This window comes from Canis aureus, chromosome 8, assembly GCF_053574225.1.
Source record: "Canis aureus isolate CA01 chromosome 8, VMU_Caureus_v.1.0, whole genome shotgun sequence".
NCBI classification, from domain to species: domain Eukaryota; kingdom Metazoa; phylum Chordata; class Mammalia; order Carnivora; family Canidae; genus Canis; species Canis aureus.
This window is the reverse complement of record NC_135618.1, coordinates 67708495-67729024: the sequence shown is the minus strand read 5'-3', so window position 1 is coordinate 67729024 and position 20530 is coordinate 67708495. Positions and strand designations below refer to the sequence as shown.

The following is a 20530-nucleotide window of genomic DNA, read 5'->3' as shown; positions in this document are numbered from 1 at the left end:
AAAGCACTTTTAAACTTTTTTATTATTCAAAGATTTCAAAGACAAAGGAAACAATAGTGTAATGAACACTTAGTACTCATGACCCAGTGTCAACAGTTAGCAACGTCTGCCATTCTAGTTCCATTTATATATTCGTCACTCACTCGCTGCCCCCCCATGTGGCCATATTTAAAGCCAGTTGGTTTTAGAATGATGCGTTCACACTCCTCACTGCATGCAAGAAGGCTTTGGGACTGTAGCAGAGGTGTAGCAGAGGTGTTGACTACATTCTTATTCAAGAAGAGATGTGGTACAGTCATTCTTGGAGTGAGGGCTCCTGAGCCAAGTGAAGACAAAACTGGCATGAAAAATGTGTACTTGTTAAACTTTTCTAGGAACAGAATGGATGGGGTGACAGAGAAAAGTACAGGTCTTTCTCGAATGACTTTATTGTTTGGTGTTACTACCATTGACCCTAAACTCTCTGACAGAGATTTGGGACATATCCCAAAATTCATTTTAGACTGTTTCATGTTCAAAAATATTACCAAACTAATCACATCACAGTTTACTGTTTTTTTTTTTGTTTTTTGTTTTTTTTTAATATAGTAAATGTGCTAGCTTTATTTTTTTTATTTTTTATTATTATTATTTTTAAAATTTTTATTTATTTATGATAGTCACAGAGAGAGAGGCAGAGACATAGGCAGAGGGAGAAGCAGGCTCCATGCACTGGGAGCCCGACGTGGGATTCAATCCCGGGTCTCCAGGATCGCGCCCTGGGCCAAAGGCAGGCGCCAAACCGCTGCGCCACCCAGGGATCCCCAGTTTACTGTTTGTAAAAGAACTAAAGGGTGCGATTCATCCCTGAAGTCTTGTATGCTTAAAATGTTCTAAAGTTTGGTTTGTATGCCATTTCTTTCTTTGCCTCTGTCTTGTTTCACACAGACCTTACTGATATTTCAACAATAATAATATTAACAATTTACAGTTCTGAGTAAGGTTTGAAATGGTTTTATATAGATTCTCATTCAGTTCTTGGAATAAGCCATTTTACAGACAAATTGGAGCTCAGAGGTTATATGGGAAGGTAGTGCTAGTCCTTGAAATAAGGTGGGCAGGGAAGGAGGCCTTTTAGGGAATAACATTTAAGTTGAGCTGGCCGTGTGATGATCCAAGAGCGCAGCACACATGAAGGCCCTCAGGTGAAGCAACAGAAAGGGGTCTGGCGGCAGTACGGAGCCTGGTGAGATGAGTGCATGAGATCATTGTCTGGTGATAGGATGTCGGTTTCTAAGAGCCAGGCTTTCGTCTGTAGCCAGTGCCGTATCCACAGTGCTAGCATGTGCTTGACATAAAGTAAGTGCTCCATATTTGTTGGATGAGTTTAGATGGAAGGTTTGGACCAGTTTGTTTGGGACAAGCAGTCTAAACCATAACGCTCAGGCTATGTATTAAGCCTTCATTTGACAGACACTTGATAGTGTCCAGCTGGGCCAAGTGTCTGGTTCTCCAAATGACCTGTAGCAGATTAGAAGCTGCCATTGAGTCAAGAAGGGCTCCCAGTTGAGGCTATATTGTAATCATCTTGGCTTAAGCGTAAAATAGGAAGGGGACTGGGGAGGACCAGAGCAGGGTAGAACGGTGAATGTTCAGATGCTCATAAGGAGAGAATTGTCTCCTTTCTCATCCTCCCCATAGAGATCAACTTTAAAGAGCTGCTGAGCAGGTATTCTCTTCAGGGCAAGGAGCCAAAGACCACTGTCCCTTCATAAAGATTACTAACCACAGAAGGAGCCAGACCAAATTTACTCAAAGGTTTCTTCTCCATTTTGGGGATCCAATTAAAGACTAAGGCTCTGTAAGGACCAGGTTCAAGAGTCCACCACTGAACGGAATCCCATAGATCTCCTGACCTCTCCTCACCTGGAGCCCTTCTTGTTCTATCCCCAAACTCTCTCTTTTTTTTTTTTTTTTAAGATTATTTCATTTATTCATGAAAGACACAGAAGGCAGAGACCTAGGCAGAGGGAGAAGCAGGCTCCTCACAGGGAGCCCGATGTGGGACTTATTCCCAGAACTCCGAGATCATGCCCTGAGCCGAAGGCAAACACTCAACCACTGAGCCACCCAGGCGTCCCTGTCCCCAGACTCTCATTGGAAGATTAGCTGCGGCCCATTGGATCATTTGGAGTGGTTTATATTAAGTCATTTAACATTTGCGGTCCAGGTAGGATACTTGAGGTAGACATCAGATTCTCTTCAGGAGCATGGGAGCCAGACCTCAGGTTGAGCCCTGCCTCCTGCCCGCATGCTGTGTGACCTTGGCCAAGTTGCCCAACTTCTCTGAGTCAGTCTTCCCCACTCATAAAATAAAGGCATCAGCTACCTGCTAATACAAGTAAATAGTAGTTTTGCAATAATTATTCTGTCCTCCGCTTGATACTTAATTCCACATGGCCGTTAGGTTCAGTTTTTACAATTACTTCCAGTAAGCTGTTACTCAAATCTTGTTCGTTCATAAAGCTGTTGCTTTCTATACACTCTGGCTTGAAAAAATAAATTTGGTGTGATATATTTATTCATAATATTACTTGTGTGCAGCCTTTTTGTGGTGACTTTATTGAATGGTTGAAGTAAGTGACACAAACGGATGCTATTTGTCTTACTGGAGGTTTTTCAGCGTGTTTTCTGCTCTTCCTTTTCAGTACCAGTGAAGGAAAAGAAGCTTATGGAGGTGAAACTAGGAGAGCTGCCAGGCTGGATACTGATGCGGGATTTCACCCCTAAGGGCATTGCTGGAGCTTTTCAAAGAGGTCAGAGTCTACAGGCTTATGTCAACCAAAGCAAATGCTTGGGTATTCAGGTCTCTCTTTGCTCTGAATTAATTTGAACAGTAAAGGCTTCATTTCAGACCAATAAATTATGTAGAGAAAGACAGGGACAGATTGTTACCCCTGAATCTCCGTGTTTGATGGGTGATTGGTCCTACCAAAGACTGGCTTTAAGATAGTTCAGCCAAGACCATGTTTTCTGTTGCTTGAAATGGGTACCATTGCCTTTGTCTTAAACATCTATGAGCATTTTTACATCATAAGACTTCTTTTTTTTTTTTTTTTAAGATTTTATTTATTTTTTCATGAGAGAGAGAGAGAGGCAGAGACATAGGCAGAGAGAAGCAGGCTCCATGCAGGGACCCCAATGTGGGGATTTGATCCCAGGATTCCAGGATCACACCCTGGGCAGACACTCAACCGCTGTGCCACCTAGGCATCCCTCGTAAGACTTTTTAAAGAAGAAAGTGCGTTTGAAGTATAGCGAATGTCGGTCTGTGATATAATGCTCATCCCCCTGCCAGGCAAAACTTCCAGGATGGACGATAGAGATGATCTCTCCTTCAGGACTGTGCACAATCACATCAGTCCCATAGCACCTCTGTTCTCCTCCCAGGAATCAGAGACCCACAGCAATGCACGGGGCCCTGTGTAGTCTCCGGCCTCCTCTATGGCCTCCTGTTTTTTTTTTCCAGTTCTGGCTACACTGTAACTGTCTTGTGTGCCATGTTTTCCTTCTGCCCTGGGCCTTTCCTTAGCTAGGATTAGAATACTCTGACATGTTTCTTAGTGACAATAGTCCCTGACTACTCCGCATAGATGAAAGTGGCCTGTTCATGCCCACAGCTCCCTATATTGCTCCTTCACAGCTTCCCTCACTGTTGTAAACTAGGGCCTTCTAGAATCATTTCATTCTTTTTTGTCAACCAAGCCAAGGCCCAAAGAGGGCAGAAATTATTTCCTCACTGTTGGGGTACCCAGCAAAGAGATGATTGCACAAAGCCTTCTTCCCTCACAGGCAGACCCAGCTGGCCATAGCTAAGTGGGCCTTAGTTGGGGTTGGGTTTTTGGTCAGAATCAGGGTAAGGGGATCCCTAGAGCTGGAGGGGAGAGTGAGGTAGGATCAAAGTCTAACAGGCTGAGCCAGTTCTATTAAAGTGAAGGCCAAAGCATAGGGGCAGAATCAAGGTGGGCCTTGCTGGGGCTTGTCCTGGGCTCCCACGGCAAGACCCATGGGGCATTTGTGCTTTTCTTCATCAGCCAGTGAATTTAGGATGAGCTGCTTCAAGAGCCAGAGCAGGACTGGGCCCCTGAATTTAAGCCAGACTTTGCACTGTGTGAAGCATTCACGGCAAAGTCTCCTCTCCTGTTTGTAGGTTACTACCGGTATTACAACAAGTATATCAATGTGAAGAAAGGGGGCGTTGCTGGGATTTCTATGGTGCTGGCTGCTTATGTGCTTTTCAACTACTGTCGTTCTTACAAGGAGCTCAGTGAGTATCTCTCCGGTCACCTGCCATCTGGGGTTTCTCATAGCAGGGTGGTACTGGTTCACTGTCACGTTTATATGTCCATCATTTTACTGATGGCTAAAAATTGGGAGGGACTTGTCAGAATATAGTATTCAGGATGCTATTTTAAGCGAGAAAACTGTGGCAAAGAGAAAACAAAATATAACGTGAAGCCAGGATAAAGGTGATGGTTAGGAAGCATTCTGTAAGGTACTGTAGGCTCTGCTGAGGGTTGGTGGAAAATTTTGGCTTCATCTTTCCAGCAGCCAGTGCAAAGAGAGTACAATCTGGTCTTTGTGGTGCTCTGCAAAAGGGTAGCTTGTCCTGGGTCTCAGGCCAGAGAGGAACTTGTGTGGTGGGAGATGGTGGCACAGCATCCACGGCCATTGGCTTTTCCCAGACTGTTTCTGACCATGTCCAGTTCCCACCAGTCTGAAGGCCAGCCTCTTGGGGACTTTGAGTGCATGTTCTTTCTGGGAAGGAAGAGGCTGGCTAGGTGGCAGAGTAGCTCCTGAGACGCCTTTATACCTCCACATCTACTGATTCTGCAGAGATGCTGGCAGGCCAGTTCTGGGTTATCTCCTGAAAGGAGTTCTCACGATGGCCTTATGTGGTTTTTAGCCTGCCAGGTCCCTTACCTCCTCCACCCCCCGCCCTGGGCCATGGCTGCCCTCTTTTCTTGTACTCTCACTACACCTTTTAAGAAACTTAACATATTGCCTTTCTAACTTCAGAACATGAACGGCTACGCAAGTACCACTGAAGAGGGCCCAGTGTGGAAGCACATTTGGCATTCCTGACCATGACTTTTGCCTGGCATCCTTGAATCCTTCCATTGCTTAATTCACGATTAATATCCAATAAAAGTTGACTGGTACTCAACTGCTTCCCTGGTATAGCCATTTCCCTGCCCTCTTGGAGTTCCTTCTACGTCAGCAGTGAGATGGCGCTACAGTTTCCAAAGGGTGATTCTTGTTGATGGCCCAGGGCTTTGAACCAGTGGCTGCCCACACAGCTTCAGGACCCTGTCCCAGCTCACTGGAGGTGGGGTGCCATCTAGTTATACCTGTTAAGTGTCTGGAGGGGTTTCCCTGCTCTTTGCACCTTGAGTATTCTAAGCACTTGTGAGTTTTTGTCAGCTGATGCTTTCACATCAAAACTGATACCCTGAGTGCTTATGAATGCCTTCCCTTCCCCTCTTTCTGCATACACAGGCAGCAGTAGTGTAGGCCCTCCTGGAAAGAAAGCTTCACCTGTAGGAAGTTCCAAGGGAGGATTCAGGGGAGCAAGGGAAAACACAGGTCCTGACAGGAGCTCACAACTGCCCTGGGTAACAGGCACCCTCATCCTTAACCCTTCATCAGAGGTCTTCTAGTAAAGCAACATGAAGGCCAGAACTGGTTTCTTGAGGGGTATACGGTAAGCACGTACGCTGCATGGAGTATACAGGGTGAGGTACTGTGGCTAATTATCTCCTAGGAGATCCAAACTTGAATAAGGTATTATCCAACATCTCAGATGAAGTGAGGAGACCTGCCATGTGGCTGTTCCAAACAAAGGCCAAGCTTCCAGACTTTACTAGTTGCCAGTACAGAGGCCCCTCCTTCCCTGGCAACATCCCTTCCCTCTGAGATATTCACCTGTCAAGAGGGGACAAGCAAGCACCAATATGAAAGCTTCGTGCCAGGCACATAGTGTGGCAAACAGCAGGAGTCCTCTCCTTGGCACAGGGTCCCTGAAGTAATGAGACGCAGCTTAGAAAACATGCTTTAATCAACCTCATAAAAAGTGTTCTTGTAACGGGACTTGGAGAGGCCCACTTGCCCAGCAGGTTGCAGGTGATGGTTTCACATTTCCAGGTTCAGGGGCAGGGTGGTCTCCGGAGGCCAAGGGTGAGTGACTGTACAGACACTTGGTGGGGCAGGAGGTAGGTGCACACATGGACTGCGTCCCCTATTCAATGGGTGGTTGGCAGCTCCAGCTAAACATATACCTTGAGAGATACCGTTGTCAAGTAGGCGCTCCAAGGCAATCAGCCCAGAGGAAAAAGACGCTCACACTGGAGAGCAGTGTGCTATTCCTCTCAACCACTGCCACCTGGGAGCAGGACTGGCTTGAGGCAACAAGTGCACTTAAGTTTGCCCAAAGGGCTGCCTCGTTCAAATCACATCGATAGGTACAGCTTCTGAACTCAGCAGGACACGGAGGAAGCAGTCATGACCTGGCCGAAGCTGTAAATGATCCATCAGCCCTGGGGTCACCGAGAAGTGGTGTTTAATGACGAGGCCTTGAGGGGAGGGGCTGCCTTCCATACAGACTGCTTAGCACAAGCCCCTGGCCACAACCTCCTCCCCTCCCCAGAGGGCTGTGTGCTGAGAGATCCGGACAGGAGGTGTGGATGGTAGACAAACATGATGCCGACTTGGAAGGACCAAAGTAGAGCACTTATCCCCTTTTTAAAAGATTACAGCAAAATGATAGGGAAGCTGACAGACATAGCCCCTCAGAATAACCCCAGCGTGCCTGCCTGCCAGCCCCAGCCAGAGTTGCACCAACACTGGTGTGAAACAGTTCAACGCATGCTCCCAAGGAGGGCCCAGACTGGTTCCCAACAGGGGGGGCCCTCTGGGCTGCTCTGAGCTGGCTCCAGCTGCTGTCACTGTCCACTGAGAAAGGCCAAGTGCCCTTTGGTGCATCTGTTGGCGTAGTGTCCTTTCTCACCACACTGGGAACAGCAGGAAGGGAGGGAGGAGACAAAAACAAAAAACAAAAACAAAAACACCCACCGTTTTTAAATACAGTTTTCAAGTAAGGTAGCACCCACCAAATACCAGGTTAAGGATTGGACTCTGGAATTCTCAGTGGTACAGACTTTCAAACACAAAGAAAAAGGAGCTCCAAAGGTACAGTGGCCCAGAAACTCCAGCAGCTCAGCAGATGGAAGAGGCTACAGAGCCCAAGAATGATCTGAGAGCGCACAGCAGGCGCTGGGCCAACATCCACACGGGCCTGTCCACAGAAGGTCTCTTGTGGCAGGTGGCAGGACAAGAATCCTATGGTATAGGCCCCTCTGTATGGCTGGCCAGCCACTTACCTTTCTGAGGCACTGTTCTGGAGACAGGAGGCAACAACTCCAGAGAAGCCACCAGGCTCCTCCCCCCACCTCGGGGACCATTGCCGTGGACACAAAGGGTGGGCTGCACCCACAGTTTTCCCTCCTGGCTCTTCCATGTTTTCCTAAGCTACCCCAGGGGACAGGTTTTGGTTATAGGATCAGAGACATGGGACAATGGTTAGATGTGGGTGAACAGCCCCAGAGCATCACTTCAGAAATCCAGCACTGACTCAGCCTCATCCCAGCTCTGATTCCCCAGGCCCTTCCTTGGTTTCTCTTTGTTCATTCATACTACTCAAAAAACAGAAGCTAGTTAAAAGGTTGAACAGCAGCCTCGAGCACTAAGCAGGGGGTCAGGAGGACAGGTGGGGACACCCACTCAGGGCCCTCCCAGTCCTGGCTTCCTCAGCCTGGAATGCCAGGCTCTACCCGGTCATGGCCCCATCTCTTGCCTGCTCTATTTCTGGACCCCAAGGGCCCTATGTTCTCCCGTCTGTCTGATGTGTAGGTGTAACTGTGCGGATGAGTGGCCTGTACAGCTGCTAGCTGGCCCTTGGACTGATAAGCAGAGGGAAGGACTAACCGGGCCCCTGCTCAGAACACCTGGCATGGCCTTTGGCCTCCACAGCTGATCCTGGAGAACCTGGGATTCCCACAAGGTGCCTTTAATGTCAACTAGGAGGCTGCTGTGGTGACAAGGGGGTTGTTAGGTTCTGGCTTCACCTAAGTTTAGGATTCAGGAGAGCTTGCTTTGGAGGCCTTGCTGAAGAGTGCAGGGGGCAGGAGGTGAAGATGCCAGCTACGCTGCCTCAAAACACATACGGTTTCTCTTACTTGAGAGGGGACTGGTCGGAGGCATACCCTCCTTTCTGTACTTTCCCCACCCGGTAGGGCTCAGGCTCAGCCTTCCCTGAATCCAAGTGCGCTTTTAACTTTAGCAGTTTGGGGCACCTGCTGTCTCCTCCCCGCAAAACACAAAACCCCTCCTGGGAAAGAGCGCTAGCACCCTTCGTTTCAGTGGGGCTGGCACAGAGCAGGGGCTGAGTGTGATGGCTGCAGGAAGTGGCTCAGCTTTTCCTGAGGGAAAGTTCTAGGAACAATTTAAGCTAAGCATACGCTTCCTGGCTCGGACCTTCTACTTGGGAGGCACGGATGCTGCTGCTCTCAGGCAAGAGCTCACAGATGTCTAAGTGTCAGATTCAGTAATGTTTTTAGCAACAAAAATTAAATTGCTACCAACAGAGAACTGGTAAAGTAAATTGCAATTCTGTTATGCACCCACTGAAACAGATTAGGTTTACATAGAATGATCCACAACATATTATCGAGAAGAAAAAAAAAAAAAAAAAGACTACAGAATGTTATACATACCAGGGCCCTATTTATATTAAAATGTACTTTCCTAGTGCTTGTGTGACTAAAAGCTTGGCACACAGTTCTCCATGTGGGGTCCCCTGTGGGGTGTGAAAGAGCACCAAAACCAAAAATCATGACAACACAGCCCACGGAATCAAGTGGCTGTTTTAGGAAAGGTGGGAATAGGGATAACACTCTGTACCCAAAACATTTCTATGTCATCTCAGTGGTTTTACAAAAAGCATGTACTAACTTTGTATTTTGTCTAATAATCCCCAAACCTGAGGGGTTTTGTGGTCTAGTTATCAGTTGTTTCTGCGGATTTCCCTCGGTGGTGGCGGTTTCCTTCTAGATTTTGTGATTTTTAATTACGAACACATTCAACACTCTGGCTGTAGGAATTATATGTGGTCGGCTTGAGAATAAATTCCTTGTAGAGCCAGGCACCAGGAGCCCACATCTGAGTCTGTTTCAGATTGGAAAACCCAGTTTATAGCTTTCCAGCCCTCCTTCACTGAGGATTGAATACAAGGGTCCCCTGGTGACTGAAAATTCTCAAGGCACTTATCTCCCCAATTTCCATCCAAAGCCAAGAATGAGACAAGTTTTCTAGTAGGTTTTTAAAGAGCTTACCTTTCCCTGAGATAAAGGAGTGTGTGTATGTGTGCGCGTGCTGGGGGTGGGGTGAATTCTTTGTTTTCTTCTTACATGGGCTTAAAGCTTTGTGCCTTTCCCTTGGGTATGCTCTTGCAGGATGTGAGGCCATCCTGAGACTTCAGAGCTTACTCCCTTCTCCTGGCTTTATGCTTATACCTTATCACTAGCCCCTGAAAGATTTCCCTCCTTTTCCCACAAGCTCCATCCTTTCATTCAACAGCATGTGTGATGGTTCACTTGGCCTTGGCGTGTCATGGATGGAAGGAAGCAGGATGGTCTCTAGCCCACCAGAGTAGCCCACTTTGACTCTGACGGTCAACAGAGACAAAGATGTTTTCATCTTTCAAAATTAACTACCTGCAGATCGAGGGAATGAATCCTGACTGTGAAGGCCATACCAGCCCCCCAGCCCTGGGACTCACCTTATAACAGGTGACCTGCTCCAGCGGCCGCGGTCCCCGGTTGCCCGCGCTGCTGTTTTGACTCTGCATGACCCCGATGACCTGCGGGGCTCTCTGCTGATTGGGAGAAGAGTTCTGACTCGTTAACTGGATCAAGGAGGACGACCTTTGTAATGGCGGATTGTTACTTTGCTGGAAAGAGTTACACAACACGGTTTTACTGTGGAAAACACGTGCACGCAGACTACCAATGGGGACAGGAAAAAAGACTGCGGGACTGATCCCGCATGACCAGCAGGAAGAAGGGCTTCTGCAATGGCCCTGCTCAGGAGAGCAGGTGGAAAACAAATATCTGGTGATGATGGCAGGAGCCGCTGCCCGAAAAACACCATGCAGACACACAAAAACGAAAAATAAAAGTAGAAAACAAAACACCAAAGAGACGAGGAGGTCTCTGGGGCAGCAGGGCAAGGGCATGAGCAGGCCTTACTTTTGTTTCTGAGGTTCTAGCTTCAGGTCAGGATGAACGCTTGGTTCAGCCAGATGTTTAGCAGCCTACACGGCGAGCAACAGTCACAGAAAAACAGTTGGAGGCTGACATGCTGACCTGCGGTCTAGGGGCTGAGAGAGCCTTCTGCTAGGGAGTCCTGTGAGCCAGGGGGGTGGGGGCTCCTGGCGTCGGGACTGGACGGCTAGGCCACCTCTCAACCACGAGGGCTCCTGGCTCTGGCCTCCGGTAAATAAATACAGGAGCACCAAGCTAGACACCCCCAGGTCGTTATGGTCATACCTGCACCCAGGAACTCCCCGCTTTGTGATGAGTCCTATGAGTTATCCCACAGCCTCCTGAGGGTGGGGGTCACTGCCAGATGTCTGGCCACCACAGGCCCTCCTACCTTAGCCCGTAGCCCCGAAGGACGGACGGGGCTTTGGCAATGGGCTCAGAGTCCAACAAGTAAGAGGTAAGGATTTAAGATCAGTAGGTGGGTTTACTTGGCCTGTTGAGACCCTGCCTAACACACCTGGCCACCCTTTCTTCTGGGCCCCCAACCCTCCACTCCCATAAACAAATTCAGGGTGCCCCTGGTTCGGGTGGGGGAGAGGTGTGCACTGCTACAGATTCCCACTTGTCTGTGGCATCTCTCGCTGTCATGCTTGAGAGAATTAGCCTACTGCTGGGTTGTGGGACCCCTTTGTCTAGGGAGGTGGAGCCAGCTGGTTTTTCAGCCCTGTTCCCAGCCCTCCCTTCCTGCCAGGACCCTCCACATGGGGCACCAACAGCACAGGCAGGAGAGCCGGTCAGCTTCAGTTCTGCTCCAGGGCTGCTCCTGCCCAGCTGTGGCCTCAGGACTGTTTCCTTGTTTATAAAGGGAGCAAGAGCAGCTGACCCCTGGTGCTCATGCTGCCCTCCACTCTGGCTCCCGAGGGGGTGCCACTGAGCCACTTGCCACGCAGAGGGAAGAGAAGCCAAGTGGGCATTCAGCTCTAGCAGGCAGCCCTCCACCTCTAGAGGGAGAGACCAACTGCTCTGCTCCCAAATCTGCTGGAACTCAGGGAGACTCCCCTCCTGTCCCCTCCACCCTCTCCCACATCGCCAGTTGGGTCTGTAGCCGCCTGCATACCGGGACAGCCACTGCTGGGGAGGGGCCGGGGCACGGTACCTTTGTTGCAGGTTGCGTCTGCTGTGGCAGTGGGGGCTGCTCGGTGGTTCCCATTGGCAGTTCAAATCGAGGGCTGGTCACCCCGCAGCCAGAGGGTATGAGAACAAGGGGAGGAGAAGAGGGGATGAGAGAGGGGCCCGGCCAGGCTGTGTTCTCAAATCCTGGCCCGGAGCTCACAGGCAGCCTGTGCCCAAGCACAGAGCAACAAGCCTGAATATGGGGTAGCTGCTGGCTCTGAGCTCAGCCCCTGGAGCTTTGGAGAAAAGGGGCAAAAAGAATGGATTCGCCCAGGCTCAGACCCAGCTCTGCTTACACCTGGCTGCTAGGACCTAGGGACCTGCAACAAGAGCTACTTTCCAAGGGCTTCGGAAATGGGAGCTCCTCCCAACACATGCCCCTCCCTGAGGGTCTAACTCAGGTGGCCAGACCACCTCCAACAAGACACACTCCCTGGGGAACCTGCCCGGCCACCTGCAGGCTCCTGGGCTCTCACGTAGGGAGCTGGACCCTGTGTGGCAGTGATCAGGATACTGTGCTTCTGTGCAGGTGTCAGTGGGGTGGATGGAAGTGGCCCGGAGGTAGGAGGACGACAGTATTCTGCAGTCCCGGTGCCACCCCAGGGAGGAGTCCAACTCCATGACCACCCAAAGTGACAGACATGGACTAAGACCTAGGAGAGGAGCTCTGAGCCCTGCTGGGCAATGAGAACCCAACTGCAGAGGCCACAGGCCTGCCTTTGACCAGGTGCCACCCCTACTACCACGTGACCCTGGCCAATGGCTGAGCTCTGAGCCTCAGTCTTCTGGGTGAGATGGGGAGGTTCTCTCTCACACAAGCTTATGAAGAATTACATGAACTAGCATACGTGGAAACTCAAACTTGGTGCCTCCACAGGGGAGGCCCCCATAATGAAGTTGGCTTCCTTTTAGGCACAGGTTCTTAACCAGAGGTCCCTAAGTGACATGCAAGATGTGAGCTTTTCTGGGGCATGGAGGCCAGCTTTCGTCAGATCTGCAATCCAGGAAAGGTTAAGTGCCAGGCTGGACAGAGCCACCTCTGAGTTCAGGGAGCAGCACTGGCCCTTGCCCCGGGCCCCATGGTGATACCACCCAGTCAGCAAAGCCCAGGTGGACCCAGGAAAGGTCTGGAGGGCAACAGGGCCTGGCTACTCACTGCATGAATTTACACGAGGGCCCCTCCGGGCAGAATCCCACGAGGTAATTCACACAGATGACTCTTCGAGTATGTCGGTGCCTGCACAGGGGACCTGTGGAGCCAAACATCCGGGACGCTCGGACCCCCCGCTTCAGGGGATGGCTTCATGCCCCTGTGTAACAGAGCCCTGGCCACACCATTGCCCAGGTGCAGAGGGCAAGAGCAGGGCTTTAGATGCTGGCTCTGCCTCGGATCCATTCATTAGCAGGCAGGGTATGAGACCTCCTAAGCGCGAGTTTCCTTATGCAAAATATAGGTGAGGATGCAGTCCACACGGGAGCTTTGGGAGGCTCAGGTGAGCTGAGGGTGTAGAAAAGCCTCACTGGCCCCAGGTGCATAACACCAGGTTTTGCTGGAACAGGTAGGACAGGGAGAGGTCATGTGGGCAGAGGAAGACAGGACCAGCCTTTTGCTGGGAGCCCAGTCACTCTGACACCTACCATGCTTGCAGAAGCCACGGTCATACCAAGGGCAGTCCTTGATCTTGGACTCGGGGTCGATGTGCAGGAAGGGGCACTCCTTGTTGCTGCACTCCCCTGCAGGGAAAGCCAGACATGAACCCATCTGGGGAAGCTCTGGGAGAGCTGGACTCAGACCCACCTCTGCTTTTCTCAAGGCTGGGCTTGCTGTGTGGCAGAGGGCCAGGTAGTTCTGGTGTCTCCTGGCCTGGTGAGTCCTGGTGAGGCTCCTCTCAGAGCCTCAGACTCCTGACCTATACATGAACCATGTACATGACTTGTACACAGTGCATCCCTCACACATGTCCATGCTGCCTTGAAGGTCAACGACACAGAGCCGGGCATGGGGTGCGCAGTCATCAAATAACTCATGGCTCCACCACTTCTGCAAAGGGGGTATCCTGGGCACTGTGGGGGACCCAAATATGCAAAAGCACCCACTGAGTCAGGAAATGACTGGTCTACTCTGATCAGCTCTTCACATCTACTAGCTGGGATGGGACAAAGGTCTGAGGGTTCTATCTTTCAGACCTGGGAACTTGAGGCTGGATCCCTATGGCAAGAGTGTGATAAAGCCTTTGTGATGACAGCTCCTCTCAGGAGCAACTGGTAGCTGGCCAGCAGCATCTTTCACCCAACTTCAGGAACCATCCAGATGGGTGGCTGTGCCACATGCTTGCCCTCCCTGATCCACGTTACACATGAAAGGCCAATCTGATCACTGCTTTTCAGAGAAAATGCAAACTCCTTCCCAGACACACAAGTCCCTGTGAGGTGTAGCACACCCCTCCCCCAGGCTGCTCCTCCCCCAGTCACACTGGCACCCCAGCTGGTCACCATGAGTGGCCCCTTCTTAGCCTTCAGATCCTAGCTCCGTCTCACCTGAGAGGCCTTCCCTGACCCTAGGTCAATATGGTCCTCCAGACATGGTCCCATCCCTGTCTATTTCCTTCAGAGCACTTCCTACATGTCATTTTCATCTTTGTTTCACTGGTGTCAGCTGCCTCTTTCCCTGGGCCTCTAGAGCAAAAGCACCAAGGGACGAGGACTGGGCCTGTCCTGTTTACTACCGTCCCTCCAGTGCCAAAGGAGGACCCTCACTTGTGTCCCGGATGATAGGAGCTGCAGATAGTACATGTGCACCAGGACAGGCTCTGTAGGGAAAGAGCAGGCAGGGGCACCAGAGGCATTGGGGGGCTGCCAGGCCCAGCAGGAATGAAGGAACCTGGGCCAGGCTGAGAGGAGCCCTTAAGAGTCTGTCCAGGAGGGCTGGCTCCCGCCTTTGGTTCCAGATGGGAGACGGCATCCATGAAAAGGGGACGCCCTCTTCTAGTGCTGGTTCCAGTGCTGGTATGGGTGGGGCAGGGCCGGGAAGCCTGGGTCCTATTTCTGACCATCTGCACTTTGACTTCACAGCTTAAGCTACCTCTACAAAGAAAGCACAACTACCATTAATAAACCATCAGGCCACACCTGTTGGGCTGCTGGACTAATCAACATCTCCTGATGACAGCTCTGAAAGTGTATAGTGTGCCCAGCACTACCCCCACCCCTTACCCACCACAAAGAGTACAGCAGGCTTCCAGTCTCCCGCTGGGTCCCTGCACAGGGCTGGACGTCCTGAGGCTAGAGTCCACCCTCATCCTAATCAACAGGGCTCCTTGCTGGGCAGCCTCACCCACAGCACAGAGCCAGGGTATTCTAGTTCCATCAGCGAGTGTAACAGCCCTGCCGAGCCCTGGCCCGTCCCTGCTTCTCCATGCAGTCCACTTAGGATGGTGAAGAGCACATGTTCTCTACACAGGGATCAAGGCAATCTCAAGGTGAGGAGTGGTGCTCTTGGCCACCAGAAAACAGCCCCTGTTTACAAACTACTACCTGGGACCACATTCCCAGAGAGGAGGAACTAACACATGCCTGGAGCGGGGTAAGGAGTCACCACGTTGGAAGCAGCAGCTGATTTAGGGGAAAAGGCCAGTGTGAGCAGAAACAAGGCCTCCAGCCAGCTGCCTGGCTTGCTCACCCACCATGTAACCCTCAGTCGTCTCCCAAACTTGTCCAAGTACTGAAACTAGAGGGCCAGCTGAGGTTGGTGGGCACGGCCTAAGATTCTGAAGCCGGACAGCTGGGAGATGGCAGAAAGTGCAGGCGCCCAGCCAGTTGCTTGTCCCCTCTGGGTCTCAGGGCTGGCAGAGGCCTCCCCGGGGCTCCTGAAGCCAGGCATCTGCTTACCAAACTTGGAGTAGAAGTAGCACTCGGGCATCTTGGTCATGTCGTACTCGTGTAGGAACTCACACTGGTCCCCCTTCTTGCACAGCCCCCGCAGCCAGTGTTTGCACACAACGGTCTTCTCACCGCTGATGTGGCGGAATGGACACATGCCCCCTGCCAAGGAAGATGGGGGGGGGGGGGGGGGGCGGCTGTGAGGAGGGTGGTGCCTTCGTCCCACACATCCCTCGAGTACCTGAGAGCAACATGTCCTGGAAGGTTGTGGCTGACTCTGGCAGAAGGCAACGTAATTTCAGGCAGTACATAAGCACACATCTTAGGTTTTAGTGCTTACTTTATTTTAGCGTGTTTTGGGAAAACCCAACGAAAACATCAAATCATGATTTCACCAATATTACTGTAAAATGGAACCTTAACAAGCCTAAAGGTAGTGGGAAAATGAGCTTCTTTCTTAATTATAGTTCTAGTGATACACAGACATGGCAAAAATTGTAGGGACAGTAAAGGAAAAACTAGGGTTTGGGAAACACAGCCCCCCAAAACAGAAGGTAAAGAGGATCACCAGCAGAAGCTTTGACTCCAAGTGGGTTCTACCTCTAGTTATAAGGGCTCATTTAGCATTCAAGAATTAAGAAAGAGAAATGCATCATACACAAACTGAGGGAGGTCTGCCTTCTGTAGCAGGTCCTGAGCAATTGGCCACCAGATGGGACACAGCCATACTCCTGGAAACTCATGTTTCTAACTCATGGCCTGGTGGGACTACTGGGGAAGACCCAACCAGAATGAGGTTGTAACCAGGAAAGACCCTAGACCAGCTCCTTCTTACAGAACTTTGCACTGGTGTTCTGTATCTATGCCATCCAATATGGCGGTCACTGGCCACATGTATTAACTAGCCACATACGGCCAGTGGCTACCTGTCAACACAGAAGACAGCCACAGTGCCCTGTGATAAGGACAGCTATCTGTCAGAAGGGCAGAATTAATAAGCACAAATGTAGGAAAAAGACCAGAAGCCCAGTGGGAGATGATATTCCAACCAGAGAGCCCAAGGGCAACCTGGTTGATCTACCCAGCAGGTCTATTGTTACCCTGGGAAAGGCTAGAGTCATAAACCAAACTTGCCAAAATCATCCACTAAAACCATCCCTTTGCTCCAATTTTGTGCTCCCTACTCAAGCTTCTGATTAAAATCTAGTTTCCAAATAAATTTACCTACAGGAAGAAAAATGCCCAGACCTATACAGGGCATGTAAGGTCTCACCCAGCAATCTGTCTCCTTATCAATTAGTGGATAGTCTGGTTCCAGCAGCCTCTGTTGGAGTCTGGTTGGTATGAACATGGCTCCACAGGACAGACTGCTGTAGGGGTTTTTGATGACAGGGTACAGAGGACAGGGAGCTTGGGTAGACTATAGAATCAGAAAGGCTTGGGTTCAGACACTGGCTCAGCCACTCACTAACTCCAAGATCTTGAAAAAGTTTCCGAACACCTCAGTGCTTGGGCCTTCTGTCTTTGGGCCACAGGCAAAGTGAGGTGAGGTGAGGAGGCAGACTCAGAGCGAGGCTCTGTCCTGGGATTCAGATTTCAGGAAGAATACCCCATCATGTTCCTAGTCTGTCCAAAGCACAGTAATTTCATCTAGGGATACTGTTAATCTGCAGAAAGTAATGCAAGCCAGAGACCTGACGGCCTGAAGTCTGCTAGGGGCCAGGGTGGCAGAAAGCACCTCAGGGGGAATTTTGAGGAGCCCGGGGTTTCTCACCTTTGCCACAGGCAGCTTTCAAAAAGAATTCGCAGACAGCAGCTCCCGACTCTGCAGGAAGGAAAGGAGAAGCATCAAACAAAGTGAGGTGTGACTGGGGACAGCTGAAGACATAAGGAGGGGACCCTTCTTTGACCCATGAAGGGTTCAGGGTACAGAAAACAGATTGGAAAAAAAAAAATACAAAGCCTGACCACACACACAAAAAGCTGCTCATTTTAGTCCTTCTCTGCAGACACGTATGTAGAGACCAGTCATCCTGAGAGCTTCCTATAAGCAAGATGCTTTCAAGGAGTTAGGAGTGGGCGGGGGAAGGATGGAGCACAAGATTACAGAAGTTGGGATCCCTGGGTGGCGCAGCGGTTTGGCGCCTGCCTTTGGCCCAGGGCGTGATCCTGGAGACCTGGGATCGAATCCCACATCAGGCTCCCGGTGCATGGAGCCTGCTTCTCCCTCTGCCTGTGTCTCTGCCTCTCTCTCTCTCTCTGTGACTATCATAAATAAATAAAAATTAAAAAAAAAAAAAAAAAGATTACAGAAGTTAATTACCCCCAGTGTGGACTCCGACTTTCCAGAGGGCTCACAGGCACTTTAACTTGAGACAGAGGGAGGGTGTGAGCTCACAGGAAGCACAAACAATCAAATGGGGACTCGAGGGAGGGACAAGCTCCAGAGAAGGGGCGGGTGCCTCCGAGGCACTATTCTGGTGGGAAGACCATCAAGGAAAACAGAGGCAGAATGTGCCTGCCCATGATCTAGCTCATGGTGGTACAATACCAACACACAATTAAAGGCTCACGGTCTTCTGCTTCCACAGAGGCAGCCAGTTTGGGTGAAGTGAGCCAAGGAATAAAGGCAGAGTGCGGTATCAGTGACTCCAGGGGGCAAGCCTTTGCAATCAGCCCAGGAATTCACTCACCATGGCTGCTAGCATAAACTCTCCTGGCTTCATTAACAGTTTTCTCCATTGGCAGGCATTTTAGAGCTGCTGAAAACCCACCAAGAGCAGTTTGGAAAGCCACTTTCATCCTTCTCTTCGCTATCTTGTAAGAGACTCCTTTGATTCTCAGAAGCAGGCAGATTTTGCTAGGACAGACTTAAGGCTGTCAAGGGGATATCATTGGTTTGCATCTCAAAAAGCTTAAGAAGCCAAAAAAAAAAAAAGTTATTCATTTGCATTTCAAAAAAAGTTGAAAAAGCCTTATATTAAGGAAGGCATCACAGAAGAGTATTCCTGGGCTCCACTCAGAGGTTAAGGTTACTTCATTGCTTGAAGCCAGAAGTCTACAGTCCTGGGGGTGGGTCTCAGGCAGATAAGTTAAGAGTATGTCTTCAGGAGAGAACTGACAATTCTTCCCAAAACTAAGATGGCAACGAAGTGCCCAAAGGAGAAACGATTGTGACCACCCAGGGCTTTAACACACTGAAATAGATCATGGACTGGCAGAGGGCAGAGGGTGCCTACCAAGTCTGAGGCCTAAGCCAGGGCAGCACCCATGGCCAGGCATGTCCCTGACCCTCCTTAGAACAGGTATGTGGGCCTCTGCACCTGCCCTCATAGACTCAAGTATGTGTGGTCCCAGGCTGGAGAGGAGAGAGGGAAGGAGCTGCCCTGCATGGATGGTTCCATCAACACAGGGAAAGGACACATGTGCAAAGGTAGATGAGCATGGGGTGGCTGGGTGGCTGAGTTAAGCGTCTGCCTTTAGGTCAAGTAATGATCCCAGGGTTCTGGGATCGAGTCCTGCATTGGGCTCCCTGCTCAGTGGGTTGCCTATTTCTCCCTCTCCCTTGGTCCCTCCCCCGGCTGTGCTCACTAGCTCTCTCTAGCAAATAAATAAAGTGGATGAGCATGCACAAACAGGAAGTGATCACATGTGTCCAGGGGTAGTTAATAGTGTGTATCTGAATTTCAGCAGCTGCTTATAAGATGTGTATAGTAGAGATGGAGGTGGTGTGTACATAGGGTTGCCAGAGAGGTATGTCTCCTGGGTATAAGTGGTATCTCACAGGGAAGTGTCGGCATGACTGAGACAACTCAGGTCATGCGTGCATGATAAGTGTGGCCACTTGAGAGGAATGAGGCTGCAAGGAGGCTCTTCCAGGACACAGGCCTGGGTGAACATGAGCCTCTGGCATGGGACACAGCACAGGGAACCACAGACTGAACCAGTAAGGAACACTGTAGAGCTCACGTGGTTCCACCATGTACCAAGTCGCCAGGGACCAAGTGGTCTTCTGCAATTCCCTTCCCCAGAACCAGGTGCCCCATCTGTGGATTGAACCGAATGACCTCTAGGCTTTAACATTACATTCCAAGTGTGACTGGAAAAGAGAGAAGAAAACTGCCGGTGTCTTTTAAAGTGCTAGATATCCACCTAAGTTGGGGGGGTGAAAGAGCTAGAGACTATCCTTTCACGGTGGAGAACAAAGGGAACTCAGGCAGCTGCCCAGGTGTGATGAATGACTCAGAACTGGAGTCCAGAGAAAAAGTGAGGGATAGGCTGCCAGGAGGGCACATCCTAGAAGAATGGAGCTTGAGAGTCTAACTGGGAATCTTCTACAGAGAGGAGACAGGTGGTCGGTCCTTCCTCCAGCAAGACTCCTCCAACCGCCCAGTTTTGATGAAAGCAAGGAGAGGGTGCTCAAAGTGTGTGTGTGTGGGGGGGGGAGGGGGGACTGGAGTCAGAGAAGGGGAATGTCTCATTACTTTCTTTTAGTTTTGTCAGGGAAATCATTTCCAACCTCAAACACCCGCTTTCGTTCACGACTTATTCCAACAACCAGACACGATCCTGCCCTCCAGAAGACTGTATCAGAAGAGCCCCAGGGGATCAAAGGTTGGAGAAAGGGGGGCTCCCGAGTCTGAATGGGGGAAGGGGGTCCCAGGATAGGGGGGAAGGAGTCCCCAGGACCGATGCAGAAAAGGTCCCGGGACCCACGGAAAGGGCGGCCTGAACCGAGGGGAGGGGTCCCGGGGCCAAGTCGGTCGTGCCCCTCGCCCGCGGCCCCGGCCCCGCGCTCACTGTCCATCCCGGGGAAGGGCAGCGGCTGTGCCCCGAGCTGCTGCTCCACCGCGATCTCCAAGTCGAACTTGATGTGGTCCACGCTGGCGATGATTTCCTGCATGGCGGCGGCGGCGGCCACACCGGCCCGACTACTCCTCAGATCTCTCGCCGCCCTCACACTCCTACCCGCCACCGGCCCCGCCGCCCACGGTCCTCCGCCTCTTCCAACCTCGCCGCCGCCGCCGCCGCCACCGCCGCCGCCGCCGCCGCCCGAGGGATGCCGGGAGCTGCCGAAACCCGCGCCGGCCTCTCGCCTGTCCAGACCCGGCCAGTAGAGC

At 50.9% G+C, this 20530-nt stretch overlaps 2 protein-coding genes across 19 annotated transcripts in view; one reads left to right on the top strand and one right to left on the bottom strand.

Moving 5' to 3' along the window:
- The window catches only part of ATP5MF (ATP synthase membrane subunit f), a 57318-nt gene extending 47026 nt beyond the window's left edge, over positions 1-10292 (top strand). For 6 of the 9 annotated variants that reach the window (XM_077907929.1, XM_077907927.1, XM_077907926.1 and 3 more), the window contains 3 exons: positions 2688-2837; positions 4190-4306; positions 9673-10292. In XM_077907929.1, the coding sequence (XP_077764055.1) occupies positions 2711-2837; positions 4190-4306; positions 9673-9758 (330 nt within the window). In that variant the 5' untranslated portion in view covers positions 2688-2710 and the 3' untranslated portion in view covers positions 9759-10292. Of the gene's footprint in view, positions 1-2687; positions 2838-4189; positions 4307-5058; positions 5207-9672 lie in introns of those variants that run through there. The other 3 variants (XM_077907922.1, XM_077907924.1, XM_077907923.1) reach the window with 3 other exon arrangements.
- CPSF4 (cleavage and polyadenylation specific factor 4) lies at positions 5-20465 on the bottom strand. Of its 10 annotated transcripts, none has more exons than XM_077907902.1 (8): positions 20211-20465; positions 17185-17235; positions 15420-15572; positions 13170-13265; positions 12688-12781; positions 11515-11587; positions 9875-10045; positions 5-337 (listed from the first exon to the last, which is right to left on the bottom strand). In XM_077907902.1, exons 1-8 carry the CDS (start codon positions 20311-20313, stop codon positions 296-298), a joined length of 783 nt encoding a protein of 260 aa, XP_077764028.1. In that variant the 5' UTR covers positions 20314-20465; the 3' UTR covers positions 5-295. The 10 variants fall into 10 exon arrangements, with proteins under 10 accessions (XP_077764028.1, XP_077764029.1, XP_077764032.1 ...); XM_077907903.1 differs by having other exon boundaries at positions 5-316; XM_077907906.1 differs by having other exon boundaries at positions 9875-9970.
- Positions 20466-20530: the final 65 nt, after the last annotated feature.

Bases quoted from the DNA above. Each gene is read 5' to 3' on its own strand.
- CPSF4 (XM_077907900.1), bottom strand. From the start codon at position 20,313: ATGCAGGAAATCATCGCCAGCGTGGACCACATCAAGTTCGACTTGGAG. The intron at 15,573-17,184 runs GTGAGAAACCCC...CTTCCTTGGCAG, and splicing joins GAAAGCTGCCTGTGGCAAAG to GGGGCATGTGTCCATTCCGC. The intron at 7,050-9,874 runs GTGAGTCCCAGG...TGCTGTTCCCAG, and splicing joins AGCAGGTCACCTGTTATAAG to TGTGGTGAGAAAGGACACTA.